Genomic DNA, 22,832 nt, shown 5'->3' with positions numbered 1-22,832 from the left:
GGACATGAATTAGCGCCCTTTAAGTTCAGGGTTGTTGACTCTCTAACTTAAAGGTACAGGGTTGTTGACTCTGTTGGGGGAAAAAGAAAGGTCCAGGGCTTCCCTGGTGGCCCAGTAGTAAAGAACCATCTGCCAATGCGGAAGAAACGGGTTCGATCCCTGATCAAGTAAGGTGGCCCAGGCACCACAATATTGAACCTGTGCTCTAGAGCTTGGGCACCACAACTACTGAGCCCACATGCAGCAACTGGCAGAAGCCCGCACGCCCTAGAGCCCGTGCTCCGCAACAAGAGAAGCCACCGCAATGAGAAGCTAGCGTACCCCGACTAGAGAGTAGCCCCACTCACCACAACTGCAGAGAACGCCCACACAGCAGCAGAGATCCAGCACAGCCAAATAAATAAATAAAGTCATAACTGTTGTTTTTTTTTTTTTAAAAAGGTTCAGACTTTAAAGTTTTTTACTTTTTACTTTTATCTTATTTGGCTGCACTGGGTCTTAGTTGGGGCATTTGGGATCTAGTTCCCTGACCAGGGATGGATCCCTGGCCCCCTGCGTTGGATGCATGAAGTCTTAGTCACTGGGCCCCCAGGGAAGTCCCAGGTCCAGCTTTTAGTGTATAATCCCCTATAGGTAAAAAAATCCCCTGTGAATGAATGTTTAATTTGTACTTATTCCATGTATTCTGGAAGAGCAGATATGATTGTTTGAAGATATAGAATCTGCCTGGGTCTGAACCCTTCTGTGCTTATACCTGTGTGGCCTTGACTTACTTAACCCCTTGTCACCGCATTAGAAGCGTGGGGCTGGTAGCAGTCTGTGAGGAAATGAATCGGTACACGTGAAACGCACAGAACAATGACTAGTAGATAGTCAGTACCTTGTAAATGTGTTATACCTAAGTGTTCACAAAGTAAGGATTCATGCTGTTTGAACTAATTAAAATGTACTAAACAACTTTAATTGAAAAATGGGACTAAAGAGAAGGAGAAAAAAAAAAATCAGGTTGCCAAATGATAAAACTGGGATTCCACATTTTGAAGGAAAAAGAGGTTACCTATAGATATAAATGTAATGCGTGAACAGAGAAGAAACAGATTAGAAAGCTACACACAGCAAAATAGCAACAGTTGGTCGTCTCATGGTGGTAGGAATATGGGCAAATTAAAATTCTTTTCTTTGGGTTTTTCTGGATTTTCCAAAATTTCTACAATAAACAATTATTGTTGTCTTAAAGATTAATTATTATTGGGACTTCCCGGACAGTCCAGTGGTTTAGACTCTGATCTTCCAATGTAGGGGACTCAGGTTCCATCCTGGTCAGGGGACTAAGATTTCCCTTACCATTTGGCCAAACAAAATAAACAAATTATTATTGTAATTTAAAAAGAATTATTGTTGTCATTTTTAAAACTCAAGGAATAGTACGTAAACAAACAAAGAATGTATTTGACTAAAGTGATAAAGAGGAGAAAAGTGACTGTCCACAGAAGCTGTATATAGTCACAGAAAGCTGTGGCTATTCCAAAAGCTGTACCTGCTTTGGGAAAGGTGATAGTTAGGGAGGTGGGAGAGGGCAGGGAGAAGTCCCTCCAGTCCCTGTGCGTGTGTGCTAAATTGCTTCAGTCGTGACTCTTTGCGACCCCATGGACTGCAGCCCGACAGGCTCCTCTGTCCTTGGGGATTCTCCAGGCAAGGATACTGGAGTGGGTTCCCGTGCCCTCCAGGGGATTTTATCAAACCTGAGTGACCTGCACTGCAGGCAGATTCTTTAGCACTGAGCCACTGGGGAAGCCCAGATCCCCAGGTGGGGCTGGCTCCTCTCAGGTGACACCACCCTCTCCTCTGTGAGCTGTGGGGACCCTGGGCACTTCTGCAGCCCTGGCCTCTCTCCCTCTCACGGCTTGTCCTCTTCAGAGCTTCAAAGATCATACACCTTGTTGCTGTATTAAAACCTAATTGTGCTTTTCCTTTTCTCCATTTTCTTCCCCACCCCTTTTCTGTCTTTTCTCGGTTCTTCCATTCGTTTTTTCTGTTTAACAACAACCAAGAGGTCACCAGACACGAAATCTTTTTTTAAATAAATTTTTATTGGAGTATAGTTGCTTTACTGTGTTGTATTAGTTTCTAGTGTGCAGCAAAATGAATCTGACATACATGTACAAGTACCCCCTCACTTATGGATTTCAGGTCACCTCTGAGCATTAAGTAGAGTTCCCTGAGCTATACAATATGTTCTCATTTGTTGTTGTTCAGTCGCTAAGTTGTGTTCAACTCTTTTGGGACCCCCATGGGCTGTAGCCCACCCAGCTACAGTTCTCTGTCCGTGGAATTTCCCGGGCGAGAATACTGGAGTGGGTCGCCATTCCCTTCTCCAAGGGATCTTCCCGAGCCAGAGACTGAACCCTTGTCTCCTGCACTTTCGGGCAGATTCTTTACCTCTGAACCACCAGGGAAGCCCATGTTCTCATTAGTTATCTGTTTTATACATGCTGTTACCTATTTTACACATGCTGTTTTCTATTTTATACATACTATCAATAGTGTATGTATGTCAATCCCAATCTTCCAGTTCCTCCTACCCCCCTTTCCCCTTTAGTATCCATACTTTTCTCAAAACCTTTTGCACTCTTTTATTATATGACTCTCTCCAGCATTATTCTAATTAGGTGAGGTAATGAATAACTAACTAGTTCCCTTAAGAATTCCGTGGGTGGTGCGGGCACCCTCAGTATGAATTGGTTTGCCTTGTGACCTGCTCCTATCATTATTTTCTTATCAGGCTCCTAAACTCTACAACCTTTTATCTGGCTCTTCTCCTGAATACTCGCTTGTCATTTTAAAAGGTGTTTAGTCAACTGACATTTCTTTTTTAACTGCAGCTGTAAAGGAGAGAGTCCAGCTGTCGTCAAGAAGGAGGAGAGCGTCCTCCATGAGTTATTTGGAACAGATATCAGGTGCTGTGCAAGAAACGAGCTGGGCAGGGAATGTACCAAGCTCTTCACTATAGGTAAGACCGTCATATCCTGTCCTTCTGTTTTCTGTGACTGTTCCTTGGAGACAGTCTGGGACTAATCATCACCCCTTAGGTCCTCACTCAATTTCAAAAATGCTATAGTTCCTTCAGGCCATTTTCAGTGTGATATTATGGATCCTTTCTGTGCTCATTTCTTCATAAGAGACTACTTAATCTCTAAAAGATCCTTTTATTTTGGGATAGTTTGTAACATTTAAGATGCCATTAAAATCTTTTTTTAAAAATTTATTTATTTTATTTTTGGCTGTGCTGGGTCTTTGTTGGTGCATGGGCTTTTCTCTAGTTGCGGCAAATGGGGGGCTACTCTGTAGTTGGGGTGCAAGGACCTCCGTTGTGGTAGCTTCTCTTGTTATGTAGCACAGGCTCTAGGGCGTGTGGGCTTCAGTAGTTGCTGTGCATGGGCTCAGTAGTTGCGGCTCCCAGGCCCTAAAGCAGAAGCTCAGTAGTTGTGACCCATGGGCTTAGTTGCTCCACAGCATGTGGGATCTTCCTGGACCAGGGATGGAACCTGTGTCTCAGGCGGATTCTTTACCACTGAGTCCCCAGGGAAGCCCTGAGATACCATTAAGACCTTTATTCTGCAGAATGTTCAGGATATATTGTGTGGTGCAGGGGGGAAATCACTTTTCTTCTTACCCGGGATTTTTTCATCTTCTAGATCTAAACCAGACTCCTCAGACCACACCGCCACAATTATTTCTTAAAGTAGGGGAACCCTTATGGATAAGGTGCAAAGCCATTCACGTAAACCACGGATTCGGGCTCAGCTGGGAATTAGAGAATAAAGCACTGGAAGAGGTGAGAGGATGAGCTTGTATTCTGAAATGCAGAAAAATGAACCAAGAATCCAGGTGGAAATCACTCCATTCAAACTCTGTTTTATATTAAAATCTAGGGCAGCTACTTTGAGATGAGTACCTATTCCACAAACAGAACTATGATACGGATTCTGTTTGCTTTTGTATCATCAGTGGGAAGAAACGACACTGGCTATTACACTTGTTCCTCTTCAGAGCATCCCAGTAAATCAGCTTTGGTCACCATCCTAGGTAATGCAGCTGCGCACATAATCTGTACTCGTGTTTTTAGTTGTTTTAGTGTGGAGTGTAAGGCAGGTGCTGCAAATTCTGCTTTCAGTATAAGGTTAGTATCAAAACGTTGAGAGAGAAATTGAATTAGGATAGCTTTGTGAAATCAATATAAGCTGCCCCCTCCCTTCCTTTTGCAGTTAAACCGAGCCTGAGCCTGCTTGAATGCCACTGCTTTTGCGCTCATCACATTGTAATGTGACCCTCTGTTTGTGGAGTTTTGTCTTCCAATAGGCTGGAAGGTTCCTAAAGACAGGAGTAATCCCCTCTATCCTTGTAGTCCCAGACGTGGCTGAGAGCCAGACGCAGAATTCACCATTAATAAGCACTTGTTCTAAGAACTACCTGAGCACTGCCCCTCAAGGGCAGAGAGCAGTGGCTGAGAAAACCCAACAAATACTTGTTGTTTAGTCACTTGGTTGTGTCCAACTCTTTTGGGACCCCATGGATTGTAGTCTGCCAGGCTCTTCTGTCCATGGGATTCTCCAGGCAAGAATACTGGAGTGGGCAGCCACTTCGTTTTCCAGGGCATGTTCCTGACCCAGGGATTGAACCCGTGTCTCCTGCATTGGCAGGTGGATTCTTTACCACTGAACCTTGAGAAAATACAAATTTGGGTGGGCTGTGTAGGATCTGACAATAACTCTGCTTTAAGTAATCTCAGAGACAGCAATAAATTTTTTTTTAAGTGATCTAAAAAAAAAAAATTGATCTCAGAGTAGGTGGCAGCCTTTAGCCACCTACGTTGAAAATGCTGAGAAATAAAAAGATTCTCTTATCAAACTAACAAGGAAGTATTCCCCAGGGAAACCTTGTGAGTATCACTGGCTAGACTGTTCTTTTATTTGTGCCCTGACATTATTTTATGTGGCATAAGTCACGAGGAGGCCATTCGGACTGAGGGATTGTCGGTGGGTCCCTCTGTGTCCATGGTTCGCCAGGCTGGGGGAATCCTCCAACCCCTTGAAGCTGTATGCAAAATCAATAGATGTCTTTATACATTTCTCTGGGAAAAGCATCAATTATTCACATCTAATTCTGAGCGGAATCAGAAGGTGATATGCTCAGGCTTCTAACTGGGGACAGGACTCATGTGTTTCTTGTTGGGCTATCAAATCTCAGTTTTCTTGCTTAAAACTGATGAATATAAATTTATCTTCTCAATATATTTCCATATGAATCTCATTATCTAATTTAGAAATGCATTCTTTTTTTTTTTTTTTTTACAGAAAAGGGATTTATAAACGTTTCCAAATCAAATGAAGATTATGAAATTGACCAGTATGAAGAGTTTTGTTTTTCTGTCAGGTTTAAAGCATACCCACAAATCAGATGTACGTGGACCTTCTCTCGAAAATCATTTCCTTGTGAGCAAAGTGGCCTGGATGATGGGTACAGGTGAGTCCAGGAGGGATCATCATTCTTGGCCAGACCCTTCTGGTTACCCTTGAGTGAATGTGCTATCATGCTGATATGGAGGATGAGGAAGCAAGCAGCAGACTTGAGGGCACAATGACAACTCTTTAATCAGTTCAAAGAGTGTAACCTACTCACGAAAAACAGAAAGAACCATTATCAGTTTGAGTCCGGCATTTTCTGAGTCACCCGATAGTTACTTCCTATTTGAGGCTATGTGCTCCTGGCACATGAAGTCTCTCTCAGCCCCTTGGCAGATGACTGAGGAAGTAAAACCCCTGAAAAACAGAAAACACTACCTAGAGGTATATTGATTTGAGTTTTCAAAAAACAAACACAGACATAGCCCGAGGATAAATGCTGAAGGAAAATCTCATTTTCCTGAGGGTTTGTCCAACCGCACTCAAGTTTCTCTTAGGGGAGAAATTCTTCAGTCCCTCTTTGGAAAATAAAAATCAACATGTTTTTAAAGTTGAAGGATAGTTAATTTGCAATGTTATGTTAATTTCAGGTGTACAGCACAGTGATTCATTTATACACATATTTTTTTGTTGTTGTGTAGTCGCTAAGTCATGTCTGACTCTTTGGCAACCCATACTTGCCAAAAGAGACTATGCCCATAGACCCATGCAGTCTATGGCAACCCATAGACTGTAACCCGCTGGGCTCCTCTGCCCATGGGATTCTCCAGGCAAGAATACTGGAGTGGGTTGCCATTTCCTTCTCCAGGGGATCTTCCCGACCCAGGAATTGAACCTGAGTCTCCTTCGTTAGCAGGTGGATTCTTTATCACTGGGAAGCCACCAGGGAAGCCTCTTATATATACATATATATTCTCTTTCAGCTTTTTTCCCTTTATAGATTATTACAAGATATTGAGTGCAGTTCCCTGTGCTATACAGTAGGTCCTGTTGTTAACCTATTTTACGTATAGTAGTGGGTATATGTTAATCCCAAACTCCGAATTTATCTCTCTTTCTCTCTCCAAAAAACAGCTCTTCCTTGTATATCCTATGGCTCTGATGCTTCTTATTTCTTAAAACTAATCCCTGGTAACAATGGTTTCAGGATAGACTATGAGCTAAGAGGCACCTGTCATGTCTTAAGCGAGTCAATGGGTTTATGGTAAACCACTGATTCTCAACGTGAGTCCTTATACCAACTGTATAGTAATCATCTGGGTGGATATTTAAAAATGTGGATTCCTTGTTCCCATTTCAGACACGATGAACCAAAATTGGGGCACAATGCCCCAAGGCTACATTTTTAAAAGAATACTGCACAGTTGATTCTTGTTCCAATTTTTATCACAATATACTGATTCTGCAGTGGTTTTCACCATCAAAATATATTTTTCTTGACATTACAGCTGACTTGCAGGACACTTGGAGCACAGCTGAACGTTGTTTCAAGGTGCCGTGCCAGGGCTTGGATTAATCTCCTTTGCTAGTTGCTAGCTGTTGAGTTTAGATGCTGAAAGTTCAGTCACTAAAGAAACTACGGTCAGAAGTTGGTTCTCTGGGGTGCACCTGTTACCTTTGCTCCTTAATAACTACACTTGAGTAATCTCGGAGGCATATTGCGTCCAGAGTCTATGTGTTTAGTGAGAACCTCCGGTGACTCCTGTCACAGGTCTGGTCCTGGATTGTGCAGTACGGATCTATCAGCCGCACGTGGCTGTTGAGAGCTTGACATTTGGTGCCAGGGGAGATGCACTGTGACTGTAACATACACAGCAGGCTTTTAGGGCTTAGTGTGAGAAATAGGCTGTAAAATATCTCAATAATTTTTATCTTGATCATATGTTAAGATGCTAGTATTTTAGATATATTAAGTTCAATAAATCTATCATTACTGTTTACTCCTTTTCACTTTTTTAGGTAGCTAACTGGAAACTTTAAAATTATGCATGTGGCTTGCATTATATTCCTGTTGGATGGCACAGGTCTAGGAGACGAGTCAGAGCTGAGCTCTTTTCATCTTTTTAAAAAGTGTTTTCTTTATTTAATTTTGGCTGTGCTGGGTCTTTGTTGCTGTGCACCGGCTTTCTCCAGTTGCAGAGAGTGGTGGCTACCCTTGGTTGAGGTGCTCAGGCTTCCTATTGAGGTGGTGTCTCTCGTTGAAGAGCCGTGGGCTCTAGGGCATGCTGGATCAGTTGCCCCACGGCATGTGGAATCTTTCCCAGACCAGGGATTGAACCCATGTCCCCTTCATTGGCAGGAGGATTCTTAACCACTAGACCACCAGGGAAATTCAAGCTCTTTTCATCTTGATTCTTCTCTGTTTCCTGATAACCATGCTATTCTAGACCCCAAAGTGATTTGTAGCTGATCCTTATTTGCTTTTTTATTTTTCAAAAAGAACTTTTGGTTTAGAAGTCAGTTAATTTTTAAAATATTTTACTTATTTCTTTATTTGCCTGTGCCAGGTGTTAGTTGAGGCATGTGGTATCTAGTTTCATGACCAGGGATTGAACCCAGGCCCCCTGCATTGGGAGTGTGGAGTCAGCCACTGGACCACCAGGAAATTCCCTTGTGTGTGTTTTAAAAAGCATTCTATAATGCAGAGTTTGCATGGAACTGTCTATCCTCTCTTGCCCAAACCTCCTAACGTTCAAAGCATTCATTTTTAAAGTAATTAAGAAGGCAGCCTTTGGATGGACTCACAGTCCCCTAACTCAGGGCTTCTCAACAACAGACTGTTGACATCTTGGGCTGGGTAATTCTCCACTCAGGGTGCTGGGGGTGGTGGCGGTGGAGTCTTTCTTCTGTGTGGTAGGATATTCTGCCGAGTCCCAGGTCTCCACCCCATGGATGTCAGTAGCACCACTAACCCCACTTGTGACAACCTAAAATATCTGTGGACATTGCTGGATGTCCCCTGGTGAGAAAAAGTTCCTGTGGTTGAGAACCACTGCCTTGGAGGGGGGCGTCACCCCATTGTCATACGCCCGTATTCTCAACCATCAAACTTCTGAAAGTAGAAGGCAGAGGGCCAGCCCCTCTCCTGCTAGCTGAGTTGACTACTTGCGTTTAGGATGTCCGTGCTGTCCCTTTCCCTGTTCTTTGTGTTGTCACCTAGTGTCAGAGAAGCCCTTAATTCTACAGGATTCTCTTGCAACCTTGATTCAAAGAGACAGATGATCAGTTCAATTAAGTTCAACAAATATTCCTTTAATACCTTCTCAATGGGCTCAGTGCCTTCAGGGGCTACAAGCGTGAACAAGGTGATGTCTCCCCCTCGACTCCCTCAAGTTATGCAGGCGCATTTAAGGGCCAGGCGCCACCTGGGAGGTCGCTGCTATTTGTGCTGGTGACACCTGGCAGCATTCTTAAGGTCTGACAGACTCACTGATTAGAGGACCGTGTCTCTGATATATATGGGTCTCGGGCCAATCTAGTTACTCTGGTTTCATTCCATGATCACAACCTGCATCCCTGACCCCAAGTAGTTATCTTCAAGAGGCAGCTAAATGGATAAATGAGGGAAGATCCTGACGCGTGTAGTGCTTGTGCCTCTCACCCCTAGTTCCCGGGTGGTACAGTGAGCCTCTTGTGTGCTGAATCCCACTGTGGGGATGGGCCCTGGCATTTTCCTGTCTTTTCAGAAAGGCGCTGTACAATGCCTTGTGCCATTGTACAAGGCAACAGCTACTTAGTAAATAGTCAGCAGCGATTTAGTAAATGAATGAATTCATCATCACCTCCCAGAAATCAACTCAAAATGCGCACTCACCACTACACTTGCTGCTGCTGCTGCTAAGTCACTTCAGTCGTGTCCCACTCTGTGCGACCCCATAGACGGCAGCCCACCAGGCTCCCCCATCCCTGGGATTCTCCAGGCAAGAACACTGGAGTGGGTTGCCATTTCCTTCTCCAATGCATGAAAGTGAAAAGTGAAAGTGAAGTCGCTCAGTTGTGTCCGACTCTTCGCGACCCCATGGTCTGCAGCCCACCAGGCTCCTCCGTCCATGGGATTTTCCAGGCAAGAGTACTGGAGTGGGGTGCCATTGCCTTCTCCACACCACTACACTTAACTCAGTATTTATTTTACTTAAAAAGTTCTTGAAGAGCTACAATATTAATTGATGAAAATGATGCAGTGAGTGTGATGGCCCACTTGATTCACAATGCCAGGTGAGACAGAGCCTCCTTCATCATGAAAAAGACACTCAAAATATTGAATAAAAGATGAACAACCAAAAAAATTGAGCACAAGTGCTCTCAACGTCTTCTGCTCTCTGCATGAGGCTCTGTGTTGTAATTGGGGGTGCAGACTAAATTCTGAGTTCTTTTCCATTTTTTATTATAAAAAGTTCCCAATTTACTAGTGAACTCAGGGAATAATACAGTAAGCGTCCTTTACCCACCACTCAGTTTCAACTATTTAGTCAAACTGAATTTTGCTGGTGAAGTACAGAATTTTCATCATGTGGCAGGAGAGGACTTTAGAAGCAAAGTGCCACCAGTTTTTCTGTGTAACCAAAAGGTCTCGTAATAACAGTACTCCTGAAAAAGCTTTGGTGTGGTCGTGTGTGTGCCAGAAATCTAGCAGCTTCCCCCACCTTCACAGCTTCGTTTCTCCAATTTACTTCCTCAAATATTGCACAGAGTTTATTAGGGTTTGCCTTTATGTTTACGTTTTATGAAATTGTAACTTTCCAGCAGCCCTGATAACCAGGTCTTGGGAAAAGGTTCTAGGATATTTTGTCTGTTCGTTTGCTTAATTTCCTATCTCTGTAGACTTATAAACAAATCTGCCTTAGCTTTTCCTAATTTTATGGTTAAACACACACACACACACCCCAAAACAACTTATTAGGATGTTATAATTATTTAAATAGTCTCTTCTAAGAGACTCTCCTTAGGCATGCCAGATTCCTGTATTTTCTTTTTTCCTGAAATATGCAATTTTCCAATTCTACCAGTCTGAGTTCTGCCCACAACAGGCATTAACTGAGCGCTTCCTGGTACCAGCGGTATGGTAGAGTGTGGGTTCTGGGTGATGAGCCACGGTCCTTCTCGGGACAAACAGAAAAGCCAGCTCTCAAGTCAATAAATGATATGTGATTGCAGGACTGCATTGAGCTTTTTTGGAAGGACTGTTTTGGTTCCCTGAAGGAGATGAGCCCTGAGTGTAACAAACATGAGGAGATGTTTGCTTGTAGTGAACAGTGGGAATTTCCAAATCCTGCCCACTCAGTTGTAAGGTATTGACCAGGTCATGAAGCCTCACTGAGAACAAAAGAAACTTCTTTGAGCCCTTGCAATGTGCCAGTGTGCAAAGTCCTTTATACAGATCATCTCATTTGATCATTAGGAAATTTTATGAAATATGGAAACAGGTTATGTTACTTACCCCAGACCTAGGGCAAAGTCAGCCCCTTTCATTCACTCTTATTTTCTGAAATTGTCTTAAAAATAAAAAAGATATAACACCCACAATTCCACCACCAGGGTTTATATTTCAGACTTTTTCTATGTAACTGCCATGATAGAAATGAAGTATAGGTTTTTGTATAAACATGAAATTAATTGTGCCGTTTTTTTAATTGTGCCATTTGTCACCCAATTTTTCCCTTTAAAATATCATCTCTTGCTATGTTAATAAGTGTATTATTATTTACGTGATCACTTTTATGGCTACATGGTATTCCACTTTTCAGAAGATTTTATTTTGACTAACTCCTTGATGGGCATTTACTTAAGTTTTTTTTCTTTCTTTGAGTCTTTGTTTTACTGTGACTTTCTGACAAGGTATACCCCAGAGTAAAGCTTCTAAATGTCTTTTTTATTCAAAATGATTTCCAGACGTAATAAGCCTCATAGTAATGATGATCTAACGCGTTTATCATGTTTACTATGTGCTAGGCATAATCATCGGAGAAGGCAATGGCACCCCACTCCAGTACTCTTGCCTGGAGAATCCCAGGGACGGGGGAGCCTGGTGGGCTGCCGTCTATGGGGTCGCACAGAGTCGGACACGGCTGCAGCGTCTTAGCAGCAGCAGCAGCAGCAGCAGGCATAATCATTGGAGAAAGAAACAGTAACCCACTCCAGTATTCTTGCCTGGAAAATCCCACGGACAGAGGAGCCTGGTGGACTACAGTCCATGAGGTTGCAAAGAGGCAGACACAACTTAGCGACTGAACAACTAGGCACTATTATAAGCAGTTTATGCAAAACTGCTTTAATAAAAATTTAACAAAAACTACTCTAACAACCATATAAGGTAGATACTATCTTCATTTTGCAGATAAGGAAATCAGAACAGAGAGTTTCGGTGACTTGTCCAAAGTCACACCACTGGATGATAGAGGTGTGCATTAGTCACTCAGTCATGCCCGACTCTTCGTGACCCCATGGATTAGAGCCCACCAGGCTCCTCTGTCCATGGGATTTTCCAGGCAGGAATACTGGAGTGGGGTTGCCATTCCCTTCTCCAGAGGATCTTCCCGACCCAGGGATGGAACCTGGGTCTCCCGCATTGCAGGCAGATCCTTTACTGGCGGAGCCACCAGGAAAGCCCGGGTGATAGCAGAGTCAAAGCCTGTGTTGTAACCATCACTCTGGTACTGCCTCTGGACACCAGTTCATTTCAAATGTTCAAGATTCTCACACCCAGTGTGTGAGAGAACAAACATACAGGTGTGTGCTTTGCTTATTTAGAAATAAAAGTGTGCCTCCTTTTGAAATTTGCCATGCTTCACTATTGGGGATTTTTCTTGATTTAAAATGTTTTGAATTTTTTCTTTTATTATATTTTGGCCATGAGGCATGTGTCATCTTAGGTTCCCCACCCAGGGATCGAACCCACGCCCCCTGCATTGGAAGCATGGAGTTTTCACCACTGGACTGCCAGGGAAGTGCCCACTATTGGGTTTTTAATGATTATATTTCCCCAGGATTCTGGGCTGCCCTGAAATAAAAGTGAGCTTAGTATTATGTAGAGTGACATAAAATCAGCAGCATCTCTCCCACCCCTGTGTCTGACCCTGGACAGAAACATGTGTGGACCAGGTTCAATTTCAGCCAGACTGTGCCCGCTCCACACCCCGCTGTCTGAGTGGGCAGGGTCTCCTGATGGGGCCTCCCTCAGTGCCACGTGGAGTCCCTCAGTCTTGCCAGCCCCTAACTCTCTGGTTTCAGAAGCTCTCAGCTTCCCCAACCTGCACTTTATTATTCCCTGTCCTCTGGTTTGTCTTTCATCATCCCTTGCTCTTTGAACAAAGCCTTCTTTCTAGTGAAATTACTCCCTGCGCTGCTGGAAATACTTGTGACTTCTCAACTCCTCCCCTCTGGCTACTAAATGAAAACTGAAAATCACCTGCATTTTGCTCGTAACAGAGGAGAAATCCCTTCTCATTTATACTGAGAATACATCTTAGTTACCAAAGGTGTTTCGCCATGAACTCGTTTCCTGATCTCCCATCTCCTGCCTGCTGGCCATTTTCAGAAAAGTCCCAGGGAAAGAGGAAGTTTTGAAACTCCCTGGTCCTAACTGGTTAGTCCTCCTGGAGTTTCCAGGGGAGGGTCAGCGCTGCAGTCGTTGCCCTTGAAGGGGTCAACGGCCATAAATAGGACAAGTGGACAAGTGTTTGAGGAGGACCTGAATATTCAATTTTTTGTCCGGGCTGTTTCTGTGACCAGTTTCCTGCCTGGAAGAGCGAGAACGTTTCAAATACGATCTCATCTGTCCATGGCAAGTCAGGCTCCATTCAGACCGCACAAGAGACTTAGGAGGGAAACCGTTCAAAAAAAAGATTTCTGAGACTTCCCTGGCAGTCCAGTGGTTAAGACTCTGCACTTCCAATGTTTGATTCCTGGTCGGGGAACTAGGATCCCACATGCCAAGGGGTGCAGCCGAAGAGAAAATAAAAGCAATGCAGTCTCCACTTAAAAAAAAAAAAAGACGAACCAGATTGCTTTGGTCTATGCAATTATCAATTGTTGTACTGGTCATTTCTTTATCAAATTGAATGATGCTTTTAGCATGGTCCCTGGCCAGCCAGGCTGGCTTCTTTTTAAATCTCTTGTTCCTTTTCAGAGTCTTTGGCTATTGTCCAGCGAGAATTACATTTTCCCTTGTGGACATACATCTTTCTCTTAAACCCTGCCTTCGTAAAGTCTGGGAGTGCATGTAGTGTTGCTTACTTTTCTCCCTCAAGTTATAATTTGGCTTTCCCCCCATCTTTCTGTCATTTTCTACTGCAGCAACCATTTCCTTCTCGTTGTCCCGAAGTAGGTCAAGATAAGAAAGTCCCCTTTCTGCCTCTTCAGCCTTCTTATTAACGAGGCAAACAAAAAGTGTGTTAGATGCTCACTTGGTAGGAAATGGAATCTCCCATCACTGTCCACAGTCAGAATTACCTTTGAGCTTCCAAGTTAAGGTTGCAGAACGTTGGCGTCAGGTAAACCGGTGCTCAGAAGCTGCTCTGTCGGTTGCTAGGCGGGTGGTTCGACTCAGGAATCAGCTGGGATTCTGGTCTCTCCTTCGTCTTCACATCTGGTCCAGCACCTGCTGCCCCTCGTGGTCCTGGTGCCTCTTGGGTTGGCTGTTTCCGCTCCCTCCCCGTTTTCCCTGCCTTCAACAACACTCCTCTTTTCACACTCTGAGCTCTCAAGTCTGACCTTTTACTTCTCTCCCACGACTTTCCACATTGCACCGTAGCTGCACACTTACTTGTCTGCCTTTGAACCCTTCGTTCTGTGAGAACAGATATCTGTTTTTCTGACTGACTGTTGTATTCTGAATTCCTCCCACAAACAGCCTGTGCCATTGATGGGAGAATGAATGAGTGAATCCATGAATGAATGAAGGACTTGCTGGGTATTTGAACAACTACTTCCAGACTTCCCTCCCATACACTTTCCTGCTGCATTTCACTCTTAACTGAAATACTGTTCATCACTTTCCTCTCCTGCTTAGGAGTCCACAGCATCCCCTCCCTGCTTTCTCCATCAGGTCTAAATAATTAGGTTGTTTTCCAGGGTCCCTGATCAGTTGGCCTAACTTGATCCCCTGTACGATGTACCTGGTAGGTATAACGGGTAATCCCCAATACCAGATACCTGGTAGGTATGAGGGATGAGCACTCCAAGAAGATACTAGAGCCTGCTGAGACCACCCAGAGATTTCTGGACAAACTCAATGGATCTGAGCCCTCGTCACTGTTAATTGCTATGGGAGTCAAGGGCTGGTCATAGGTCCTGCCATGGACCAACTTCAGAGAGCTGTCCTTTCAGGAGGTTGAGGGGTCATGGGCTCTGCCACCCGCCAAGGTTTTTCCATGTTTCTGGGAAGTCAGACTAGTCTGGAATGGATGTAACCATAGTGGCTGGAACCTTCTTGTCTCTCTTAGGAGCCCCAGCCTGGATCAGTGCTTCTCAACCTTTAATGTGCATGTGAATCACAAGGAAATCATCTTAAAATGCAGACTCTCAGTAGGTGTGTGTGTGGAGGGGTGCAGGGGGATTGGGACTTTGTATTTCTAACAAATTCCCAGATAATATCGAGGCTGATGCTGCCTGTTTATGGACCACACTTTGAGTAGCAAGTGAAGACACCTCCTGTCCACTGAGCTTGAGAGACTGAAGTGTCTCCAGGGAGACTCTTCCCAAGCACACCATCACTCATTTCAGCATCTCCTCAAAGAATCTGGCTAAGTCTGTCTTTAACTCTTTTTCCAACAGCATATCTAAGTTTTGCAACCATAAACACCAGCCAGGACAGTATATCTTCCATGCAGAAAATGATGACGCCCAGTTCACAAAAGAGTTCACACTGAATATAAGAAGTAAGTGAAGAGGGTGGGGTGAATGGAGAGAGTAGCATGGAGGCATACATTACCATATTAAATTAGACGGACAGGGGGACTTGCTATATAAGGCAGGGAGCTCAAATCGGGGCTCTGTGACAACCTACAGGGATGGGACAGGGTGGGAGGTGCGAGGAGGTTCGAGAGGGAGGGGACGTACATATACCTATGGCTGATTCATATTGATGTATGGCAGAAACCAACGCAATATTGTGAAGCAATTATCCTCCACTTAAAAATAAATAAATCGAAATAAAATGAAGTAGTCAAGAAATTTTATTTCACTCTTGTGACTCCTTAATGATGTATTAACTCGGACCAGGAAGAGCTAAGCAATGGCTTAGGGAAGGAGTGTGATGAAACTGTGTTGACCTGTGGAAGTGTTCTGAAATTGTACTTTCTTATCTCCTGGCTCTGTTGACACACACACCTCTTTCTGGGCTCATCCTTTTAAGTTAAGATGCTGAGTCCATGTCCTTTCTGAAGGGGCTTTAGTGTGTCACTTTATTGGTTTTAGTACTTTGAAAGATCATGTTAAGAAAAGGCCAAAAGTCATACTACCTGCCATTTAGTTGTTTTAATAATTTTTGTTCCTTTGGTCTATGAAAAGAGGAGAGTACCTTTCGTTGGACTTTTTCTGCAGATGCTTCTCCTGAAGCTAAGACTCATTTTAGGGTGAGCAAGTAGATAGAGTCTACACCTGCGTTCTCTCCAGGAAGGGTCTAGTGTTGGACAGGGGGTGCTCCCCAGGGAGGTGGTAGGGCTGCCTGCACCGAAGGTGACATGACAAGGGGAAAGGACCCCGCTCTTTGAGTCCTGCCTGAGACACCCTCCAAGAAGCACAACTGCTTACGGTGCACGGGCAGCCTCTATAAGCCTGACTGCAAAGCCTTTCTGAAAAGTGCATTACTCCATGAGCTTGTTTTTCCTCTTGTTTTCTACAGGGAAACCTCAAGTGCTGGCTGAGGCATCTGCAAGTCAGGCTTCTTGCTCCTCTGATGGGTACCCTATACCATCTTGGACCTGGAAGAAGTGCTCAGACAAGTCCCCCAAGTAATGAGGACCTTGGCCTCTCTGTGTTAGAAGAACATGAAACTCTCTCTGACGTACTGACGCTTTCTCGTGAATTCAGTTTAAGAAGGAACGCTAGAGCATTTCAAATGCTTACCTTCCTAGTCGACCGTAATTCTCAATGATCAGATTGTTTCTGATAACCTATAATAGATGTGTCTCTTACAGACCCCATTAGAGAAACCCTCACTTCTAATCTGATGACAGCCACGCCCCTCTGACTTCTCTGCCATTTCTTTTCAGCTGCACAGAAGAAATCACAGAAGGAATTTGGAATAAAAAGGCCAACAGGAAAGTGTTTGGACAGTGGATATCGAGCAGCACGCTGAACATGAGTGAGGCTGTCAAAGGGTTCCTGGTGAAGTGTTGTGCCTATAATGCCCTCGGCACGTCCTGTGAGACAATCCTTCTGAGCTCACCAGGTAGACAGCAATCACTATTGAAACATGCCACCTTCAGGAATTCCCCACTAGAAGTTAAGCCCTGTCTTTGGCTTTTATTTGGGGGAGTTTTACAAGAGTGTGCAGATTCAGTGTTTGAGATGAGAAGGCTTTTTGAGTCAGGCAGGAATCCCCACTGAATATACATGTTCTGTAGTTTAAGGGCGAAGTGACTTCTACTGATGTTACTGTAACTCATGAATTCAGGTAATGTGGATAGAACCCCAAACTCCTGGTATAGTGGGCATCTACCCTGACAACCCTGGTGGCTCAGTGGTAAGGAATCTGCCTGCCAAGCAGGAGTCTCAAATTTGATCCCTGGATCAGAAAGATCCCCTGGAGAAGGAAATGGCAACCTCCAGGTTCTTGCCTGGAGAATCCCATGGACAGAGGAGCCTGGTGGGTTACAGTCCCTGAGGTCGCAAAGAGTCGGACGCAACTTAGCGACTGAACAACAGCAACAACAAACAGAGATCCAGATCCAAGGAGATAGATTTAGTAATTTGGAGTCTTTACCTCTTTCCCTTTCAGTTAATCTCCTTATTTGCCTTTTAGCCTGCTGTTTTATCATTTTTGGTTTGATATTTAGAGCCCTCTGAAATTAAGCAATTCTGAAACCTGGCCGCCTACACTAATGCTTTAGAATCACCAGCATCCCCAAACTAACTTCCCCACATTCATATGACAGCTTCACTGTGGGAACACTAGTTTCTTTTTTTTTCAAATTGAGGTATAGTTGATTTACAATGTTGTGTTAGTCTTGGGTGTACAGCAAAATGATGCAGTTTTATATATGTATTCTTTTTCAAATTCTTTTCCATTATAGTTTATTACAAAATACAGAATATGTTGATAGTTCCCTTTGCTGTATAGTGGGACTGTGTTGTTTGTCTACTTTATGTATAGTAGAAAAACATTCTTGATTCAGTCACATGTGTGACTTTTCAGATTCTTTTCCATTATAGTTTATTACAAGGTATTAAATATAGTCCCCTGTGCTATATACTAGGACTGTGTTTTTTATCTATTTTATATATGGTAGACAGACTTCTTTTTTTTTTTTTAATCTGGCTTGACTATCCTGTGGGTTTAAATAGATGTAATCCTTAAAACCCCTAGTAAATGATTTTTTACACTGGGCTCAAAGGGACTCCCCTGACCGACCAGTGGTTAAGACTCTGTGCATCAATGCAGGGGGTATGGGTTCCATCCCTGGTCAGGGGACTAAGATCCCACATGCCACAGGGTGTGGCCAAATAAATAAAATGGGTTCAGAATCATCTAAAATTTTCTGGGAGGGAAGTGTCCTTTATATGAACATGGCCTGATTTTTCTGTGGGCTTCTGTGTGTAGAGGGCTTGTAAGCATTACAAATAACAGCCCTTCAGACAGGATGTGAGAGGTTGTAGCAAGCCTGCGATCTCCGGGTTCTCACCCACTGCTCCGGGATGCTCTTCTGTTGCAGGGCCCTTCCCTTCCATCCAGGACAACATCTCATTCTATGCGACAATTGGCCTCTGTCTTCCCTTCATTGCCATTTTAACCATGCTGATTTGTCACAAGTACAAAAAGGTAAAAGCAAAGGTTTAAAAAAAAAAAGCCTTCACTGTGTCCCATATCTGAAGAATGCCCTGTGGCTAACTGACTCATTATTCCCTCTTGGAAGCAATTTCGGTACGAAAGCCAGCTGCAGATGGTGCAAGTGACCGGCTCTCTGGATAACGAGTACTTGTACATTGACTTCAGAGAATATGAGTATGATCTCAAATGGGAGTTTCCAAGAGAAAACTTAGAATTTGGTAAGAATCGGATGTTTCCCCTGTTTCCTTCCTGTGGGAAAATCCTCAGCGAACGCTCACTCACTCACCACGTGTCTTGCAGGGAAGGTCCTGGGGTCCGGTGCTTTTGGAAAAGTGATGAATGCGACCGCCTATGGAATTAGTAAGACAGGGGTCTCCATCCAGGTTGCAGTCAAGATGCTGAAAGGTACAGAGACGCGCCAAGAGGGGAGGTGCCGCCTGCCACCTCCTCTTTTCCATCATGGTTATGGGTACTGCTTGCCCGGCTTCAAAGCTTAAAAAGGGAGTGTGTTGGGGTTGGTGTCCACTAAGTCATGAATATAAAACTCAAGTCCACCTCTTCTTCCTCTCCTCTGTCTGCTTAGGTGCTTTTCAGCTTTGGGGTTACCGTTGCTACAGGCAGCTGTGTGTCTTATATGGTGACATGGGCGCCGGGTAGAAGAGGGAATCCGTGCCTACTGTATCCCCACTCGTTTCTCACCCCTCCCTCCCAACAGCCTCCGTGAGCATCATTCACTTAGCAAGAGCGCCCCCAGCTGGCTCTAAGTGATCATGACCCCACCCTCCACTGCCTCCACCATGAACTAAGTCTAATGGGCATTTTTCTGTCCTCATGTTGCTTGAATTTTCAACACCAGTTGGCACGATCGACGGGTCCCTCCATCTTTATGTGCTCTCTTCCTTCAGTTTCCATGGCGCTGTATTCTTCTGGCTTCCTCCCACCCTCTGACTGCTGCACTGTCCTTGGCTGCTCCCTCATCTTCTCATCCATCTCTCACGTGGAGTTCCTGAAGGCTTGCTCCGGGTCCCACTTTCCTTTCCACTCCTCATACTCAAGGGCTGTCTCAGCTCGCCCATGACCTCATCCCGTGTACCAGTGGTTCTCACGATTGCATCTCCCTGCTAAGCTTCGGGTTATGTCCACATGCCTGAATGTCTCCAGGGTCCCTCAAAGACAGCCTATCCAAAGTGGACTCTTCCAACCCTGGCCCTTGGTTGATACTTCCTCTCTCACCGGTTGGTTTATAAGTACCAGTGACTGGCCATGGGCTACCCAGTTGGGCCAACCAGGGACCTGGGACTGACTCATCCTAGAAACCATCCTCATTGTAACTATTCCTATCAGGCTTCCTGCAGGTGCCACTTGAGTCCATCCTCTTTTCTCTTAACCCCTGTTACTGCCTGTCTCTTCCAAATGGATGCACCAGCCTTCGAAGAAGCTACTCTATATGCACTCTAACCTCCTTCTGGATTCTGAAGCCCAAGTGATGCTTCTGAAATGCAAAGCTGGTCACATAATTTTCCTACTTAACCTTCCCAGTTGCTTTCATCTTGCACAGTCCACACAGCACAGCACGACGTGGCTGCAGCTCGCCTCTGCCCTCGCAGCTCTCAGTTCCTCTAGAGTGCCGTGCTCTTCCCGCCTCAGGGCCTTTGCACATCCATCCTTCCCCTTCCCCTTTCACGGCATCACCGCCTGCTCCTCCTGTAGATCTCAGCTCAGATACCACTTCCTCTGGGAAGCTGTCTCTCACGCCCCAGATGAGCTCAAGTTCCTTGCTAGATGCTATAGCCCAGCTCCCTCTGGGCTTTTCCCTCCCATAAAATTGATCACAACTATAATTACATGGCTGTTTATTTATTTAACTAGTGTGTTAGCTGCCCCCGTAGTCTGCAAGCCTCATAAGGGCAGATCTGTATATTTTGGATGCTGTCCTCTATCTCTTTCTTTTTCTTTTTTTAAATTTCATTGGAGTATAGTTGCTTTGAGGTTTCCTGGGGTAAAAAATCCATCTGCCAATGCAGGAGATGCAAGAGACGTGGGTTTGATCCCTGGGTTGGGAAGATACCCTGGAGTATAGGAAATGGCAACCTGCTCCAGTATTCTTACCTGGAGAATTTCATGGACAGAAGGAGCTGGTGGGCTACAGTCCATGAGGTTGCAAAAGAGTCAGACACAACTGAGCGCACACTCACACATAGTTGCTTTGCAATGTTGTGTTAGTTTCTGCTGTACAGCAAAGTGAGTCAGTTGCACATATACGTATATTTCCTCTTTTTTAGATTTCCTTCCCATTTAGGTCACCATAGAGCATTATGTCGAGTTCCCTGTGCTCTACAGTAGGTTCTCATTAGTTATCTATTTTATACATAGTATCAACAGTGTATATATTTCAATCCCAGTCTCTCAGTTCATCCTACTCTACCACCCCTTGGTATCTATAAGCTTGTTCTCTGTGTCTGCTTTGCAAATAAATTCACCTGTACCGTTTTCCTAGGTTTCACATATAAGTGATATTGTATGGTATTTATTTTTCTCTTTGTGATTTACTTCACTGTTTGACTGTCTCTAGATCTGTCCATGTCTCTGCGGCATAGTCTCATGCCTTTTTATGGCCGAGTAATATTCCATTGTACCTCATCTTCTTTATCCATTCCTCTGTTGATGGACATTTAGGTTGCTTCCATGTGGTCCTCTTTCTTGGTCTTGGCCCATCCAGTGACTTCAGGACTTCTTCCTCATCCTTCCCACTCTGAGTTCACTTGGTTAACTCCTGTTTTCCCTCAGATCTCAGCATAAACATTTAGTATCCCCTTCCCCACCCTCCCCAAGTCTGAGTTAGGTGTCCCTCTTGTGTGGGGCAGCATGCTACATTCATTTTCCACGTGGCATTTGTTTTTTATTTTTATTGAAGTATAATTGATTTATAGTGCTGTATTAGTTTCTGCTATACAACAAAGTGACTCAGTTGTACATATGTATACATTATTTTTTATATTCTTTTCCGTGATGGTTTATCACAGGATATTGAATTTAGTTCCCTCTGCTATACAGTAGGACCTTGTTGCTTGTCCATCCTATAGATAATAATTTGCATCTGCTAACCTCAAAGTCCCAGTCCACCTCTCCCCCCCCACGCCCCTCCTCCTTGGCAACCACAAGTCTGTTCTTTGTCTGTGAGTCTGCTTCTGTTTCATCAATAGATTCGCTCGTCCCATATGGCATTTAATGACACTATGTTTATTTACTTGTCTCCCCTTTCAAGGGGGCTGTGAGCTCCAGGAAGACAGGGGCTGTGTCTTTCTACTATTTATTCCCCCAAGTCCTGGCACATTGCCTCCTACCCAGTAGGCATTCAATAAATACTTGTTGAATGAATGAATGAAAGTCAGGTAGTGGTATATGAAAGTGCTTTGAAAAAGTTAGGGTCGTTGTAAAGTATGTCCTTTGGGTCATGAGGAACAGGACATGGACACCCGAAAGGCACGAACCCTTGTACAACGTGAGGCAGCGGGAGATGGGACGCAGAGTGGGTCCCGATGTCACTCCTAGGCCAAGGAGTTGGAAATCCGGATGCTCCTGAGAGCTCACACAAGTCAAAGTAGATGTACTGAAGCTCTGGAAAAGCCGCACAAAGGCTAGCATCTTCCAGGATGAAACAATGATACCCAGAAATAGCCAATCAAATCTCCATTGAATGTAAAGAAACAGAGGGGTGGGTGCCTGGAGGGCAAGATCCTGAGACCCTGCCCTGGCCTCTAGGGCTCCAGCAGCCTCCTGGCAGCGGCAGGTGTCCTGACTACCTGGGCACATTGGCCTCAATGACAGGAGATCTTTAAATTCACCAATAAGTACCTCCATGCCACATTTCTAAGCAAGATGCCAAGTAAAATTTGCTAAACTATCTAGCCTTACTCCAGGGGAAGTAGTAGATACATTCTAGCCTAGTCAGCAGTGATGGTCCTCATTATCAAGTAAGGAGTTTCTTGAGAACTTGGTCAGTGAGAATTGGTCCTCCATGACCTTCTCACCAGGCTTCCCAGGTGGCTCAGCAGTAAAGAATCTGCCTGCCAAAGCAGGAGACGTGGGTTGGCAGGTTCAATCCCTGGGTGGGGAAAACCCCCAAAGAAGGAAATAGCAACCCACTCCAATATCCTTGGCTGGAAAATCCCATGGACAGAGTAACCTGGAGGGCTACAGTCCATAGGGTCACAAAGAGTCAGAGCCAGCTTAGCAACTGAGCACTCAGGCAGCTTGCATGACCTCCTGACTGTTGGATTCCTGACAAATTTAAGGTTCTAGATCTGAGGATCACAGGCTGGAACCCTCACTAACATTCCCATCTTGTCACTCTATGACTTCAACAAACCAAGAGTCAAAAA

General features: G+C 44.4%; 1 protein-coding gene across 2 annotated transcripts in view; it reads left to right on the top strand.

Moving 5' to 3' along the window:
- FLT3 (fms related receptor tyrosine kinase 3) overlaps positions 1 to 22,832 on the top strand; it is a 69,971-nt gene that overhangs the window by 31,520 nt on the left and 15,619 nt on the right. For both annotated transcript variants that reach the window (XM_025262874.3, XM_006068026.4), the window contains exons 6-15: positions 2,883 to 3,010; positions 3,696 to 3,835; positions 3,933 to 4,086; positions 5,355 to 5,523; positions 15,234 to 15,337; positions 16,303 to 16,411; positions 16,673 to 16,851; positions 18,335 to 18,441; positions 18,536 to 18,668; positions 18,751 to 18,855. In XM_025262874.3, coding sequence (XP_025118659.3) covers positions 2,883 to 3,010; positions 3,696 to 3,835; positions 3,933 to 4,086; positions 5,355 to 5,523; positions 15,234 to 15,337; positions 16,303 to 16,411; positions 16,673 to 16,851; positions 18,335 to 18,441; positions 18,536 to 18,668; positions 18,751 to 18,855 — 1,328 coding nt within the window. The remainder of the gene's footprint in view (positions 1 to 2,882; positions 3,011 to 3,695; positions 3,836 to 3,932; positions 4,087 to 5,354; positions 5,524 to 15,233; positions 15,338 to 16,302; positions 16,412 to 16,672; positions 16,852 to 18,334; positions 18,442 to 18,535; positions 18,669 to 18,750; positions 18,856 to 22,832) is intronic.

The sequence above is a fragment of the Bubalus bubalis genome, chromosome 13, assembly GCF_019923935.1.
Source record: "Bubalus bubalis isolate 160015118507 breed Murrah chromosome 13, NDDB_SH_1, whole genome shotgun sequence".
Classification (NCBI taxonomy): Eukaryota; Metazoa; Chordata; class Mammalia; order Artiodactyla; family Bovidae; genus Bubalus; species Bubalus bubalis.
This window is presented reverse-complemented; position numbering and strand designations above follow the sequence as displayed.